General features: G+C 47.8%; 1 protein-coding gene across 1 annotated transcript in view; it reads left to right on the forward strand.

Moving 5' to 3' along the window:
- Nucleotides 1–16,304, forward strand: part of LOC146839328 (arylsulfatase A-like) — a 179,685-nt gene that overhangs the window by 52,062 nt on the left and 111,319 nt on the right. Inside the window, exon 2 of the mRNA XM_085651342.1 lies at nucleotides 10,233–10,473. Within this exon, the coding sequence (XP_085507468.1) occupies nucleotides 10,233–10,473 (241 nt within the window). The remainder of the gene's footprint in view (nucleotides 1–10,232; nucleotides 10,474–16,304) is intronic.

Genomic DNA, 16,304 nt, shown 5'->3' on the forward strand with positions numbered 1-16,304 from the left:
CTCTCGCCTTCTTTTGAGGGATATCGCCTTGCCCGGCCTGTCCGTTGAAGACCGTGAGCGGCTGGACGCCCCCTTGTCGGCGGATGAAATAGCGACCGCGATCCGCTCCCTTCGCTCGGGCAAGGCTATGGGTCCCAACGGTCTGCCCATTGAGCTATATAAATTGCGCCCTGACAAGCTTGCGCCCTTCCTCAGTCGCATGTTCCGTGAGTCTCTGGCGGCGGGTTCCCTCCCGGCCGACCAGCGTTTGGCCACGATAGTCGTTATCCCCAAGGAGGACAAGCCGCGAGACCGCTGTACTTCTTACCGGCCTATTTCACTGCTAAATGCGGAGCCTAAGGTCCTGGCAAAAGTCCTTGCCAATCGTCTGTTGAGCGTCGTGTGCGATCTTATTCATCCGGACCAATGCGGATTCATCCCGCATCGTAACACCGCTCTTAACTTGCGGCGTCTTCACGGCGCCCTTGCCAGGGCGGAGCTCCTCTCCGAACCGGCCGTGCTGGTTTCTTTGGATGCCACGATGGCTTTTGACACCATCGAGTGGCCATTCCTCTGGGCTGTCTTGGCTAAGTTTGGCTTTGGGGAAGGATTTATTGGCTGGGTGAAGCTTCTTTACACGGGACCCATGGCTCAGGTGGTGGTGAATGGGCGGGTCTCTCGGCCCTTTGCCCTCGGCAGGGGCACGAGGCAGGGATGCCCTTTGTCCCCTTTGCTCTTTGCTCTCGCCCTGGAGCCACTCGCGGCTTGGCTCCGCTGGGAGCCCTCGCTTAGAGGGATCCGGTGGGCCCCGGGCTTTGAGGATCGGGTTTCGCTGTATGCGGACGATATTCTCCTATATCTCACCTCACCGCGGCAGTCGCTCAACGTCCTCTTTGACGTTTTGACTTCCTTTGGGAATAATTCGGGCCTCACGATCAATTGGTCTAAATCCTGCGTCTATCCGATCTCCGGTGGTCCTCCTCTCCTGCCGCCTCGGCTTCCGATCCAGGTATCTCTGAGCGGCTTTAAGTACCTGGGGATATACGTTTCGCTGGACCCGGTGGCTCGCTATGAGCAGAATCTCCTGCGTCCGCTTCGGCGATTGCGAGAGGACACGGCCCGGTGGTGCAGGCTGCCCCTGTCCCCGCTGGGTCGGGCCGCGCTGTTCAAAATGATGTCCCTTCCCAGGTTCCTCTATGCACTCCAGAATTCCTTCGACGTCATCCCAGTGGCCTACTTTCGGGAGGTGGAGAGCCTGCAGAGGAGATTGGTGTGGGACGGGCGGGCGCGTATTGCTCTTGCTAAGCTTACTCTCCCCTGGTACGACGGGGGCATCGCGCTTCCCGACATTCGCAGGTATTATTGGGCCGCGCAGCTTTCGGCCATCAACCATGCCACGTATGCGCCTGGCCTGAATCCGGCGTATGAGATGGACAAGTTCCTGCTTCCCGGCGGGGACTATAACAGGGCGCTTTACTCCCGCTCGGCTGGCCGGACCCTTACGGGTCCTACTAAGATTGCGGTGCGGACCTGGAGGGCTGCCACTGCGGCCACGGGCTGGAGTGAGCGACTGACATGTGCTACTCCTTTGTTTGCCTCCGATCGCCTGGGGAGCCTCTGGACTACGAAGGGGTTTGACCAGTGGGATACGATTGGTATCAGCAAAGTGGGAGACCTGTGGCATAAGGGCGCGGTTAAGACTTTCGCGGCTCTTCAGGCCGAATATGAGCTTACGGACAGGGAGTTCTTCCGCTATGCCCAAGTTCGACACGCCCTGCTTTCAGTCTTTGGAGAGGGGACCAAGATCCCGGTTTCTTCGCCCCTCGAGGACCGCATACTTGACGGACATGTCCCTGACAGTACTATTTCTTTAATTTATAAGAAACTGATTAATCATCGGGCTGACCTCTTGGTGCGCCTTCGGGAGGCTTGGACGGGGGATGGGGTGGAATTGGACGACGAGGACTGGCAGTCTGCACTGTCGTCCCCCAAGGAGGTCGCCATTCCGGCCCGTCTCCGGTTGGTACAGCTTAAGATTCTTCACCGGGTGTATGTGACGGGTCCTCGCTTAGTCTCGATGGGATATTCCGATGATGGGCTCTGTAAGCGGGGTTGTGGGCTCAGCGCCACCTTTCTCCATATCCTGTGGGAGTGCCGCGAGGTGGCGGACTACTGGCGCCGGGTACATACGGTTATGGGACAGGTCACTGGGGTTGTGCTGCTGCCGGAGGTGCGTCGCTGTGTCCTGAATGTGTGGGAGCCCAATGATTATAGCGCAGCTCAGACTCGGTGGGCGGCCCTGGGGAACATGATTGCCAAGAGAGATATAGCGCAGCTTTGGGGTGCCCAGCGGCCGCCCACCGTGTCAGTATGGCAGGAGAATATGGACTGGTGTATGTTCAGGGAGAAGACTGTGTATGTTGCCCGTGGTAAGCCGGGGGCATGGGGCAGAATCTGGGGGCAATGGAATGCATATCGCGGGGGTATCTGTACGCCCCCCCTGGTGGACACCGATATCGCCATGTCCCCCTGACCCTTGACGGTTCCGGGCACCTTTTGGAATGACTACATATGGACGTTCGTTTCCCTTGGCCCCCCCCCCCCGTCCCCAGCCTCCCGGTACTCCTTCCTTTCGCGTGCTGCTAATGGTCTGAACTGGAGTTCCCCGGAGGAAGCCTGACCTGCACTGTTTGTCTTGATGCCTCGCCTTTTGTTTTTCTTTTAGTTTTTTGTGTTTGTTGGACTTAAGTCTCCTGTTCCTTTAGAACTATCCGGAGTCACTACGGGGCCGAGCCCCGGGAACCGACTGCAGCTTTGATAAATGTATATTTTATTCTGTACTTAGCGGCCGGCCCTGGTGGTTGTAGGCCCGTGCTTGTAATCGAATTATTGTTCAATAAAAACTTTAAAAAAAAAAAAAAAAAAAAATATATGTATTTAAGATAAAACACACCTCTCTAGTCTCTTTATGAGACTGGAGTTCGAAGTACTTAGTTTACAAGTCAGCAATTATCAGTAACAGCACAAATACACGTTTGGGCCCTAGGGGCAAACCAAACCATATACCAAAAAATTGGTATAAAAACCATGACTGGAATAGACACTAGGCCTATAGCCTGTAGAATCACTGGAACCCCAAGGAACCACCCAAGGTAGTGACACAGGGGACCCACGGGGACTGTATGCAGTGTGTAAACACAACCGCGGGTTCCCGTTATCTTCTATGGGCAATGTCGCGGTTGGAAATGTAAAGATTAGGGACACTTCTAATCGAGTCAGGACCAAACCCTTTTGGACTTAAGATGTTCTAGGGCTAGCACCCACGGGAGCACCGGAGTACTCAAGTTACCTCACCCAGGGATGCCGGGTGCATAGGTGTCTTTTGGTGTCAGGTCGCATCGTCGATTTCAATGGGAGCCTGCAAAGAACTGCTGCTGCCGTGAAGAGGAGAAGTGTACGGAGAGATCCAAGCCTGAATCTAGGATGGAAGGAACCTGAAAGCAGAGGGGACAGAGTCTGGGTCACTAGCCAGTGACCGAAGGCAGGATGGACTAATGCCCACAGACGTCGAGTGCTTCATGTGAGTTGATGGGTGTCTTGACTCTTCAGCCACGAGGTCCAGGAGGTGTCGACAAAGTCCACGAGCCGGATTCGAGCTGCTACATTAAGTCTGTCGTGTGCAGCAGTGTCGGCGACCAGAATGGACCCAACAAGCCTTGGCAACGGCAAGTCACTGAAATTCAGAGAAAGGACTATGGTGCAGACAAGCAAGGTCTGAGGGACTCACCCAGCGAGGGTAAGTCAGGGCACGTCTGGAGCAACCAGGAAAGCCCAAGCAGAAAAGGAGTTGCCTTCGTGGGGACCTGCTAGCCAACGGGCTAGTGATCACGAAGGAGCCTTGAGTGGTCACACTTGAAGCTGGCCCACGGGTCACTGGTGGAGTGGAGGCCAACAATCTTTGGTGCAGGAGGGGCTCAAAGCTGGGGCTACTCGGAGCCTAAAGCACAACTTCGAGGAGGACCAGGAAGATAGTGTTGCTGCAAAAGTTCACGGTGTCCAGTGGTCATGGTTCCACATCACCCGCGATAGCCACGGGCCTCAGCTTTGCTGTGGACTCAGGGTAGCCTCTGGGAAGTCTTGAAATCCACCTCTGGTGATGCAAAGTCTTCGGCGTCTGGCGGGAGCTTCATCGATGCAGACCGGTCAGTTGCTTCTTTGGTGCCTGCCAAGTAGGGGAGTCACTCCTTGACCCCAAGGGAGATTTCTTCAGGCTTCTAGATAAAGTAGAACGTCGAAGGTCCAGGATATATGTTACAGTGTTTCGTCCAGGGTAATCTAAAGTCCTAGGGACTGGATACCTATACTTATAGTAAGTTTAGGAGATGGACTAACTCTAAGGCTCCACCTATGGGTGGGCCTGGAAAGAGGGGTGGTTACACCCATTTCCTTTGTCCAGTTTCACACCAGGGCAGGGGCAGGTAGCCCCTGCAACCGGTTTGAACTGGGCTATGCACAGGGACAGCAAACGTGCCCCCAGTGCAGGACTTCAAAGCACCAGAGAGTGCTCCCGCTTAGTCCCAATACACATCTGCCTGTCTGGGGAGGTGGTCACACCTCCCTTCGACAGGAAACCTATTGTCCAGGCCTCCCCTGCCGGAGTTTTGATCAGCAGCAGGAGGCCTATCGGGTTTAGCCAGTGTGAACATGTCTTTCCCTCTAGAAGGGTGGAATGCTACCCCCGCCGCCAGAATTGGTGGGGGGGGGGGTAGTATTTCAAAGTGTTTGACACCAAACACGACATGTTTTGATGCAGCCATTCCAAAGTTAGCATTTACCGCGAGGTTATAATGCACTTAAGAGTATATGGTATGGCTGTATCACAGAACAGCCATAAGGAAGTATTTCCGAAAGCTGCAGAGGGGCTCAGCTCATGCTTGGGCACCCTCTTACATAAAAACAAGCACACTGCCTTCAGGATTGTCAAGGCCTGCCATAGGAGGGGCTTATAGGTTTTTATGTGTCTGTATATGGTAGTGATATAGGTAGCCTATACCACAATAAGGGGTGCAAGCACACCCTTAACCAGGCTGCAGTAGCAGACCTGTGGTGCAATTTTGGAGTGCTTCCCAGGGGTTGCAAAACACAGGCTGCAGCCCTGGTAGGCGTCTGAGGTACCTATGCCCTAGGTGCATAGTATACCATATACTACGGGCTTATAAGGCACTCCAGAATCTAATTAGATATGTACCTAATGTACATGGAAACCATTTTAGAGAGGAAGCAGCTAGGCTGTGGTCCTGATTAGCAGGGCCACGGCCAGACTAGGGTCGAAAAACAGTGAAACACCAGCAAAAAGTGGGGGTACCCATGTGAAGCAGATCCTACTCTCCTACATGCGGCACCAAGCAGAAACAGGCCAGGTGACGGAAATGAATGCTAGTGCCTCCTGATCACAAACCCATCCATGTGCTCATCCACGGATGTGTGCTCTGCCCCACCTGTGGGTGTTGCAGTACCAGCTGCGGCACTGTGTGCCACTGACACTTCAGGGTCCGGAGGGGGATTGTCGGCAGCACTGTGTGCCACTGACACATCAGTGGCCGGAGGGAGATTGTCGGCAGCACTGTGTGCCACTGACACATCAGGTGCCTGAGTGGATATGCCTGCCCCACTGGAAGGCACTGACACACCAGGGGGCAGTGATTTGGATGGTGTGGGGGCAACAGCATTTATCAGTGCCATGCCTTGTGGCAGCAATGCCATGATGGATCTCTGTAGGATATGATAGATTCCAGCTACATTTCGATGATGTGCAGCGGTGGCTGCCATCCTTTCCGCCTCCATCCACACCATGTCCATCCATGAGCTTTTGCATGTGTGCCAGCTCACGGCTGGCATCGCTGTAGCCACTCTGAGCGGACAGGTGATCTTCTCTCCACATCAGGACTCCAGCGATGTCAGTCAGGGCTTGTTGGAGACCATGGGGCGGACATAGACACACAAGGATGGCATCCAGTTTGGCAGCCATGAATTCGAACCCCACCTGCACCTGTTCGGCCGTCTCCCTCTGCTCCTCCAGCACACGGCGTTGGAAGGCCATTTGTTGTTCCTGGGGGACTTTGGAGGGTGCCGGGGCAGTGGGTGCCTCGTGCTGGGTGTATTGGGTTGTGGGTGGGTGATGTAGCTGGGCTGCCCTGATCCTGAAGGTGAGTGGCAGATGAGGTCGATGATGTCTTGGATGGTTTGGGTGTCAATGGTGGTGTTGTCCTCCTCGTCATCAGTGAAAAGTGTCTGGGATAGCTCTGCAGGAGGTGTTTACGATGAGAATGAGAATGAGAATATTTTTATATAGCGCATGGCTACCCGGGAGCATCCCAGCGCTGCGGACTATCGTTAGAGGGAGGGAGACGTTACGGGAATAGCCAGGTTTTTAGGTGCTTGCGGAAGGTGAGGAGGTTGGGTTCCAAACGGATGGGGTGGGGGAGTGCGTTCCAGAGCCGGGATGCATTGTATGAGAAGAGGCGTCCGCCTGGCCCTGAGATGTGAAGGGGAGATGGTGTGTCACAATGTGTCCAGATGTATGTAGCCGCATGGTACAGACAGCATGGTATTGTACATTGTGACAGTCTATAGGTCTGGGCGATGACCCAGAGTCATTGAGGGTGTGCACTGTGCTTTGCTTGATTGTGCATGTGTGCCATTGTGGCCATCTCAACCCGTCCCCCAAGTACCTGGTTGTCACTCACCCTGTTGCGGTTGTGTTGTGTCCTGTCGAGCAGTATCCGGTCCCCCGACTCCGGCCAAAGAATCCACAATGATGACTGTCGACACCAGTTCCTCCATGTCATCCAGCACTAGCTGTGGCACTAGGCCCCCACCTCCGGTCTGCGTTGCTGCCTTCTGCTTGGCGGAGAATTTCTCCTTGGTCTTCCACTTGATGTCATTCCATCGCCTCTTGACCTCGTCCATTGTCCGCTTGTGCTCTCTGATGGCATTTACCTCGTCGACGATGTCCCGCCATATTCCGGTAATGGTGCCCATTGACATGTAGGAGGTGACGAAGAGTTGTTGATGGTGTTCCATCACCTCAGTGGCTATGATCCTGTTCGCCTGCAGATAGAACTTCATCTTCCTCGTCTTCTTGTCCTTGCAATTTACTGTCCCGATGTCCCAGGCTGGTCGTCCTGCGTGCTTGTGGGATTGTGCTCATCCTCTGTGCCTGCTCCGGCTGCCTCCATGGTGTTTGGGTGTAGGTCAGTTTGTGTGTGAGTGTTTTTTCTACTTTTATGGTGATTTTTTTCAGCCTGCCATGTGTGTGTTGCAGGCCTGGCACTGGTTATCGCTGATTTCCTCATCGCGCTTTGGCCCATCGCCTGTTTTTTGGTGTTGTGGTTTTATCTCTGTGGTGGTAGTTGTATCGCGAACATTGTCCGTGGTGTCGGCAGACTATTGCATGGTACCGCCTTGTTGTGAATTCCACGTTGACACTGGGTTATTTTACCGTGATGGGCTGCGATATTGGAAGTTGTGTTACACTACTCTTGTGGTAGTTATCACACGTTCTTGTGAATATACCCCAATGTGTCTTTAGCCTTTGAGTTTGGTTTTCAGCCCAATGTTACAGAGCCTCTGTTTCTTCAACTGGTGTGATTGGCAGTGGGAGAATTTAAATTCGGCTCCCAGTTACATCTTAGGTTCTGGGTCAAGTCTGACAGATTAGCCATTGTCTGAGTCCAGTAATCTCAGAAGAAGGTGGTTCCCTTTAAATGTTTAAATCGTTCAATTGGTATTTGCAGCACAAGCATTCAGTATGTTTTAATTAATTTTATTGGGACACCTGAGGGTTGGCGCCATATTTTACTCATATTAGCATATCAAGGCTTTCCAACATGATATGCCCCCAAAGACTGGCTGATGACATATACTTTTTCAGTGAGCAGCGCGCAGTTTAAGAGGCTTACAATATATCACAATTTAGGCTGATTATGCACTATGCCGATATTTATACAACAATTTGCTGCATGATGTTTTGTCATTTCTTTTTGTGATTTTCATGTTTCATTAGCCACAGGTGTGGTTTTATACATCATGATATTACTTTAGCAGAGCATTCAGTTTGTTTTATTACATTGCGGTATGTGATAGTGTTTCTTCTATGTCTACTTAGAGCTATTGAAGTTGTAAATGCAATGTTTTTTACCTACTCGTTTTATTTTTGGAGTGAATGTATGTTGTGTGCAAAATCCCTTGGAAAGGTCCTGCTCTTCGTAATAAATATATTGAAAAAGACGCAAAGTGTGGATTGTGCCAGCAATTGCTAGGCACGTACCTCATGGGTGAAGTGTCGCCACACATCCACTAAGTGGTGCTTTACTAATGTGATACCCATCAATAAAAGTAGTGCTTACAGACTAACCAACGTGATCAGAGCAAGGGACCGAATCCCGGTTTCTCTTTCATTTTCAGGGGGGCTTTGTGGGTACATGAAAATTTATTCATTACCTAGTTGTCAAAGGTCGGCCGGTGGTATTAGTTAAAAGTGTGCAGATTTCATTAAGATATTAGGAGTACTTTACTCGCATCTATGAGAAAATCGACATTAACTAAACAAAATGCCAGAATGCATGTCAGTTTTCACAGTGTTTTAGACAGTACTGGTTGCTTAGTTTCATTGCAATAATTTTTTTATTTACTCTTTTACACAGCATCCAAAGTAGGTTACCTAACCTCAAAGCCCCGAGTTGTTAAATGACCCATTGAAGGGAGTGTTTTACAGTTGAGCAAATGTGTCCAAATGTAATTTTGGTGGTGCCATGGAATGATCAGCCAATGAGGTACTCGATGAGCAGGTATTTAACTACACATTCAAAACGTACGGTATTGTGGCTGTTGTTTACCAGACAGTGCTCACAGAGGGGCGACTAAAGCACAGAACAAAATGTATTCATTTATCCTGAGTGTGAAGGCACCCGGAAGGCTTAGGTACCCTCCCGGAGAGGCTAGGAATCCCAGCGCTTCTACAGACTCTGCAGTGCTCCTCTGCACCAGCAGGGCACAGCTCATAATCTGCTGCTTCTGCTAAGAATAGGTGAGGGGGATGAGGTTGGGGCATGCGGGAGTTGCCGGCAGATTTCTAGGTTATTCAAAGTGATGATTCTGACGTGAGACATTGGAGATTGATTTTGTCTGTTTGTCTGCACCAGTCTTTTTCTCTACCATCTACCGGACTCATTGTCATGTATCCATTCATCTCTCTTTGTTAGAGGTGCGCAAGCCAATATATTAATTATCAGGTAGAGCCAGCCGGAGACGAGCCAAGCGTATACGAGCCAGTGGGCGAGCCGTGAAAATGATCGGCATGTTAATCATACAGTAAACATGATGTAAATGTACGATAATGTCTCTTCAGAATTCAAAAAAGTGCATTTCTTTAACACGTCTCCTCAGTACACAAGATTATAGCACTTAATTGAGAGGAAGTTATTAAAAGTGCTTGTTTTGAGCTTGAGTTAAAACACTGTCGCTCCTCCCACCCGACAACAATGCCATTTGTGAACTAAGAGGCGTCAGTTGCCATGCATACCCCGAATGTTGCCTAGAGTCTTACTATATTTAGAGTAACATTAAAATCTAGTTCATTAAACACGAGAAGTTTTTGTACAGCACGCATCTTGAACTCGCATATTTCAAGGTGGCAATAATAAAGATGAAAACGGAAGTGCCGGCAGGCAAGAAAACACAAACAGGAGTGGGGGGCACGGGGGAGGGTGAGAAGTCACAGAATGAGGAAGGAGACATTGGGGTGGGGAGACAAGGAAGAAAATAGTGTTAGGAGTAAAGGGGCCAATAGCCGTGGAAGGATACAAGCCGCAAACCAATCGGAAGGCAGCATTTAAGACAAAAGCCAATGGGCAGAGAGTGGGCGGAGCTTCCACAAAGCTTCCACAATTCAGTATATACTGCATGCCTCGCAAAGCGATTGCAGCGCATTCGCGCTGCAACGCTAAGCGAAACCTAAAAAGTGTAAATTACTTAAACTTAGAAGCTACCTTTGTGAACCAGGCCCTAATTGTCATGCGAGTAGGGTTTTGCACAGTTTATTGAGTAGCAAAGATAGCTTAACTGTTGTGAATATGAATTTGAGATTATATAAAGTCAACTGTGAAATGACACTTGTGAAATAACATGTGAAGAGACCAAGCAAATGATTCACCCACAATTCAGGGTTAATGATGTCTTTCTTCTCCTTGCAGGGCAGCTCTGCTCACTGGCCGATATCAGACCCGTTCTGGGGTCTATCCAAGTGTGTTTGACCCGGGATCCATCGGTGGCCTCCCACTCAAGGAGATCACCATCGCTGAACTTCTTAAGACACGTGGATATGCCACAGCCATGGTAGGGAAGTGGCACCTTGGCCTTGGTGCCAACGGGACCTTCTTGCCCATCCGCCAGGGCTTCGACCAGTTCCTGGGAGTCCCGTACTCCCATGACCAGGTAGGTTGGAAATTCATATCAGAAGGTTCAGAGGAAGGGAGGGAGAGAGGGATGGAGGAACGAACAGCAAAAACAAGAAACATCTGCATCGCACTTTACAAACCAGGGGCCAGATTTATCAAGATTTGTTGCACCACAATGCAGCAAGGCAACTTGTTGCACTGTGTTAAATACAGAGGGCAGGAATGCTCCATTTTTACTAACATATGACACATTCCCGCTTTCTCACTGCACTGGCACACTGGTAGCTGCCAAGCACTAATGCACACAGTGCTCCGTGCTGACCCCATTGGCTGATATACTTCATGTAATACCGACATGGTTGGGTGATAACAGTCCCCTATGCTGTCTCTATTGGCTGGTTTACTTCATGTAATACAGACATGGTTGGGTGGTAACAGTACCCTGTGCTGACCCCATTGGCTGCTTTACTTCATGTAATACAGACATGGTTGGGTGGTAACAGTACCCTGTGCTGTCCCCATTGGCTGGTTTACTTCATGTAATACAGACATGGTTGGGTGATAACAGTACCCTGTGCTGACCCCATTGGCTGGTTTACTTCATGTAATACAGACATAGTTGTGTGGTAACAGTACCCTGTGCTGTCCCCATTGGCTGGTTTACTTCATGTAATACAGACATGGTTGGGTGGTAACAGTACCCTGTGCTGACCCCATTGGCTGGTTTACTTCATGTAATACAGACATGGTTGGGTGATAACAGTACCCTGTGCTGACCCCATTGGCTGGTTTACTTCATGTAATACAGACATGGTTGGGTAATAATGTTGCAGCGCGGAATGCAAAATCCCTCCCTTCCTCACAGATCATAGATCGCACAGACACACTCAATCACTACATTCGCTGGTGGGGCCCATAACATCAACATTCATCCTCTATTAACCTGTTTCCAAGGAGGTGAATATTCCATTTGCTGTAATGGAAGGAAGTACTCTTTTATCCCTAATGAACAATAGATTTCTCTACCTTTCTCTATTTATTAAGGCCTAAAACTTCACCTTTTAGTACTCCTCCCTTGGATAGGCCATGAATCAGCTAGCTGCTGGTTGAAGTGACAACTAAATCTATAATTTATTTACACAAATACATTTTTCATAATAACGACCCAACACAGTTCTTCTAATAAATCTTAAATCTTTACCTAAATAATTGAAAATCAAATATTTTATTTAATCAAGCAGTAGACCATCATATTTACCTATTCTGGCTAAAAGTCGTCCTCGAAGTCAAAATCTTGGTCATCAGTTCATACTGTCAGAGTCTTAGGAAACAGCTGTCCTGCAGTGTCACCGTCCTCTCCGTCAGCATAACATCAGGAAATCGAAAATCTTCTGAAGGGTCTCGCTTCTAACCTCTCTATTCTATGATATTTTATAGTAAAATTACATTCCAAAAGTAACGAGTAATATTTTTTGAATGCTTCTGATTGGTCCGTTAAAATGATTCAACAGCTTTCCCATACGCAAAATGTGTCTTTAGATATAGTTCATAATTTCTTCGGAAAAGTATCTTCTATTGTTTCTTTCAGGGCAGCTGGCTGGTAGCCCGGAGTGTCCTTGAGTGGCACAGTTGAGTTAGGGTCGCGTAGAGGCCACTGCTGCTGATGGTGACGCATGCGCACTTCACCCAGAGACCTTCACAATAGAGTTGTGTTAGTCAAATAGGGATGTCGGCCATTTTGTGGCCACCAAATGGTCAACTTAAGCAAAGAAACACAAAAACGTAATTAATACATGGAAATGACTAATAAAATGTTATCCCCTTACTAATACCCATATGTGTGTGTATTTATCTAGCAGAAGCAACACTTAATGCGGGTTATATTCACATTAATAAAGCACAAATCACGAATACATCACGAAAGCAACATATATTCATGCAAAATTCTAATTATCTATGATCAATATGCATACATAATTTAATTTACGTATTAGTTAGGCCATGCAAATGCAATTCCCACGTGTATTCTTATTAGTAAAGTTGATTAAATTCCACAGCAATCCAATTAATACAATTACAATTAGTTAATTATTCTTATTAATAGACACATGCAAAATGGAGAGGATATACAAAAATTTTAAAATAAAACCCGCTCCAGCAATCCCCCCTTTGGTGATTTTATCACCGCCACATCACTAAATTTCTTTACCCTTTTACGGAAAATTTCAAAATGTGTTCTTGCTCTTTACTCATAATTCAGTTTCTTCAAAATCATCTCTTTTTGCCTTTTTATACATACTCTCTTTCCACTCTTCTAATGTTATCTCTTCTAAATCTCTGTCTGGATCCTTTTCTTTTCTTTTAATTTTTTCTCTTTTTAGTTTATTCTTTGTTTTCTTATTTTTACAGCACATGCAACCTAATCTTAATATTAATAACACGAAAATCACACATGTTAATGGAAATAATATTTTACCTATAAATGTACTACCTATTTTCACTAAGAAGTTTTTAATAACAGCTATTTTCTTCCCAATCTTTTCCCAAACACCTTCAACCTCCAGTGGTACAACTTTGTCATGCAATTCAGTAATGTTTTTAATGTAAACTTTCAGATCTTTGCTTTCATCTGGAATGTAAGTGCAACAATGTTGAACTTTCAGCAGAATGTGGAAATATGGATTTTTCTGGTCAGTTATGTCCCCTATCTTGGACCCCAACGGTTCTATGTGCATATTACAAGTACATGTATGTTTCCTCCAGTTCCAGTTATGAAGACGCAAATACATGTGCGTCCACCGTCAACATGTCCTCTGTCAGATCCGCCATGAATAGGCCGGATATTCCATTCCTAAATATGAAAGGCCACCGGCTTTATATGGCTCAGTTACTCCATTTTGCAGTCCAGGCAAGTAGGCCCTGATTCTGTCATCAAACTCTTCTTGCCTTCTGCCTCTGAAACCTCGAGTCTGAGCCTGCATCTGTGACCATGAACTTTGTCTCATTCTCTGCGCGGCTCACGAAGCCTGACATCAGCCTATTCTCTGCCAAGAACTGTATTTCACCTTCGAATTATCTGCTTCCCCCTCAGCCGATGCATTCCTGCCTAGTAGTTTAAGTAAACATCCTTCCAGTTACCAAGCAAAAGGCCCGGCTTCTCTGTCTTTATGCAAGTAATTCATAGTCCTGTTACTATGGAAGATTCCTGCCCTCGCATTTAGTGTAGACACTTAGACGCTTGTACACGCACGCACAGTCAGTATAGAATAGATTCTGTCCGAGAGTCCTTCTTTTGTGGATAACATAGTTCTTTAAACATAGGATGTTAGATATGATTTGGGATTAGGTTGACTTGACCCCCCAGACTTCTTGTCTCCACATGTAGAGCTAAATGTCAAGTCCCCCTTCACCCCCTAGTTACACGTCAATTACACGTCATGTTGCTGCGTGCGCATCTATGCCAAGTATTATCTTATAGATCCACCTATATGTGACATCATAACCAATTACGTTCCTTTTTACTCCTTATTACACCCATTTTTTGGTTACGCAGATAAATCGTCATTTTCCTTATCAATTGTTACGCCTACTGCATTCGCTTCATTGTAATGTATGATCTATAAAAGTCATTTCATGTCAATAATGTATGTACTTCACTTCCTGAACCCCCGTGGTGATGGAACTTGGAGCAACCGATTATAATCGATCACTGGAATAAAGCCCATTCCGAACCTCTAATACCACGGATTCTGCCTCTCATTTTACTGAGCTATTTTATTATGTTTATATATCAAATTAAGTCCCGGTAAAGGAATTTTATTTACCACATGAATGGCGCCCGAACAGGGACACTTTCTCATCTCACGCGCCGGCGGTGAGTTGCAGGCCCGGTCTCCTGCCACAGCTGGACGGACAATAACGCGTACCAGCAGGATTTCCTGTAGCTCCCTCCGGTCAAGCGGGGGCGACTGAGACTGCGATCAACACCCAGACGAGGCGGTGAGAAGTGCGAAGTATCCCGACCAGAGCCTAGCTGAGAGAGCAAGATCCGAGGTATACAGAGACCCACCAGTTCGAAGTCAAGCCCAGTTTCCGACGAGTCGAGTCGAGTCCAGTCCGGTTCAAGTTCAAGTTACCGAGGCCTTCCGTTTCCGAAGCTACCCGGTGAGTACCATTACTGGGGAGGCATTTCTGACGTGCACATAGGTTGTGCCGGTCAAGACGGGTTTGGGTACACAAATCCGGTCTGCACTGTTTTAGCAGTGTATATGTACTGTTTAGCAGTATATCAAGTATTCCGAAGTATCTAGTTATTGTCAAGAATTAAGCTTGGTGATTAGTTATGCAGACGATCATCATTGTTGTTTCAGTTAAAGGTTTAATGTTTAATGTTTAATGTGTTTAAAAACGTCCTGCATATTGTGGTATGAATGGTTGTTCATTATTGTGCTTTTGTATTAAATGTGTTCAAGATTAAGTATCGGATCAGTTGCCAATATGCCGCTCTTTTCGAAACTAAGACAGATCACTACAAGAAAAGGGGTACTCGAAGAAGCCGTTCCTATTCCTCCTAGGGACACTCCAGGGTACTTCATGTATCATAAACATGGCTTAGACGCTATATTATTTCTTGATTTATGGGTAGACTACACCAAGGGATTACCAGAAAGTCAGAGGTGGCCCGCAGCGGGAACCTGGGATGCGGAGTGCATCATGAAAGTCGAGGAAGAGTTATGGAAAAGGAAGGTCAGACAGTCACAGAAAGACGCCGTTGAGTTATGGCGTAAAGAATCTCATAGACGCACAGAAAAAGCACGTAGACAGGAAGAAAAGAATAAAGAGAGTTCAAATAAAGTTCGAGAGAATCCATTAATTGAGGAAGGTATCCGAGTGAAATCAGAACAAGTAGATAGGCAAAGAAATGCCCTTATGAATGGTATGTATCCCCTCCTGGCCGAAGGATTACCTAAGGCTACTCCAGAACAACCGAAAGACTTGCCACCCCCATTGTTCCCAATAAAGGTACATCCTAAGGGGCATCCTAGAACCGCAGAAGATGTTTTTCTTTCCTCATATTTAGATGACGCAGCTCCCGAGTATGCTAATTCCGCCCCACATAGACCGCATACCAGGGAGATCCAACGCCAAGATCCAGTGCCCGTATCCCTACAGCAACAAATCGAGTCACAAGTTCCGGCAAGCACATCTGTTTCTGTATCCGCTCCTACAGCTACTTCTATAGCTGTGTCCACACCTGTAGTTGCCGTGTCACGTTCAACGAATCCTTTCACACCCGACACCCCAGATGGGGCCACGGGAGGTGCTACCAATATTTTTTCTACGCCACCCAGAATGAATAAACTCACTTTTCAAGAGTCAGCACATTCACGTACACCCAAACTCATAAGTGCCCGTACGCTGAAGGAACTTCTTGTAGATTGTAGATATGACCCTGTGCCCGGCAAAGAGGACGAAATGACCCTGGCATCATTGCGTATCAGACGAGCCGCAGTGTATTTAGGGAAGTTACCAGGAATGACTGCGCATCTAGATAAAATATATCATTTTGTCCAAACAGGGCGAGATCCAGAATGTATTAACAGAGCTATGGAATACCAGAAAGTAGAGATACAGGGGGAACTGTTACGTTTCCTCATAAACTGTGTGATCAGAAATCAAGACCGACCGGGGGTAAACCCGGAAGCAATGCAAATTCTTACCAGATGGAGCCAGAATATATCAGAAGGGAGACATGATAAGCAAAATTGTATAATAGCCATGTGCCGAAAGATCCGTAAAGAAATAGAACGCCTACACGAAGAGAGATTAGAGGTAGACGAGTTCGAACAAAGCGAGGACGAAGGGTCA

Source organism: Triturus cristatus, chromosome 4_1 (assembly GCF_964204655.1).
Source record: "Triturus cristatus chromosome 4_1, aTriCri1.1, whole genome shotgun sequence".
Lineage (NCBI taxonomy): Eukaryota > Metazoa > Chordata > Amphibia > Caudata > Salamandridae > Triturus > Triturus cristatus.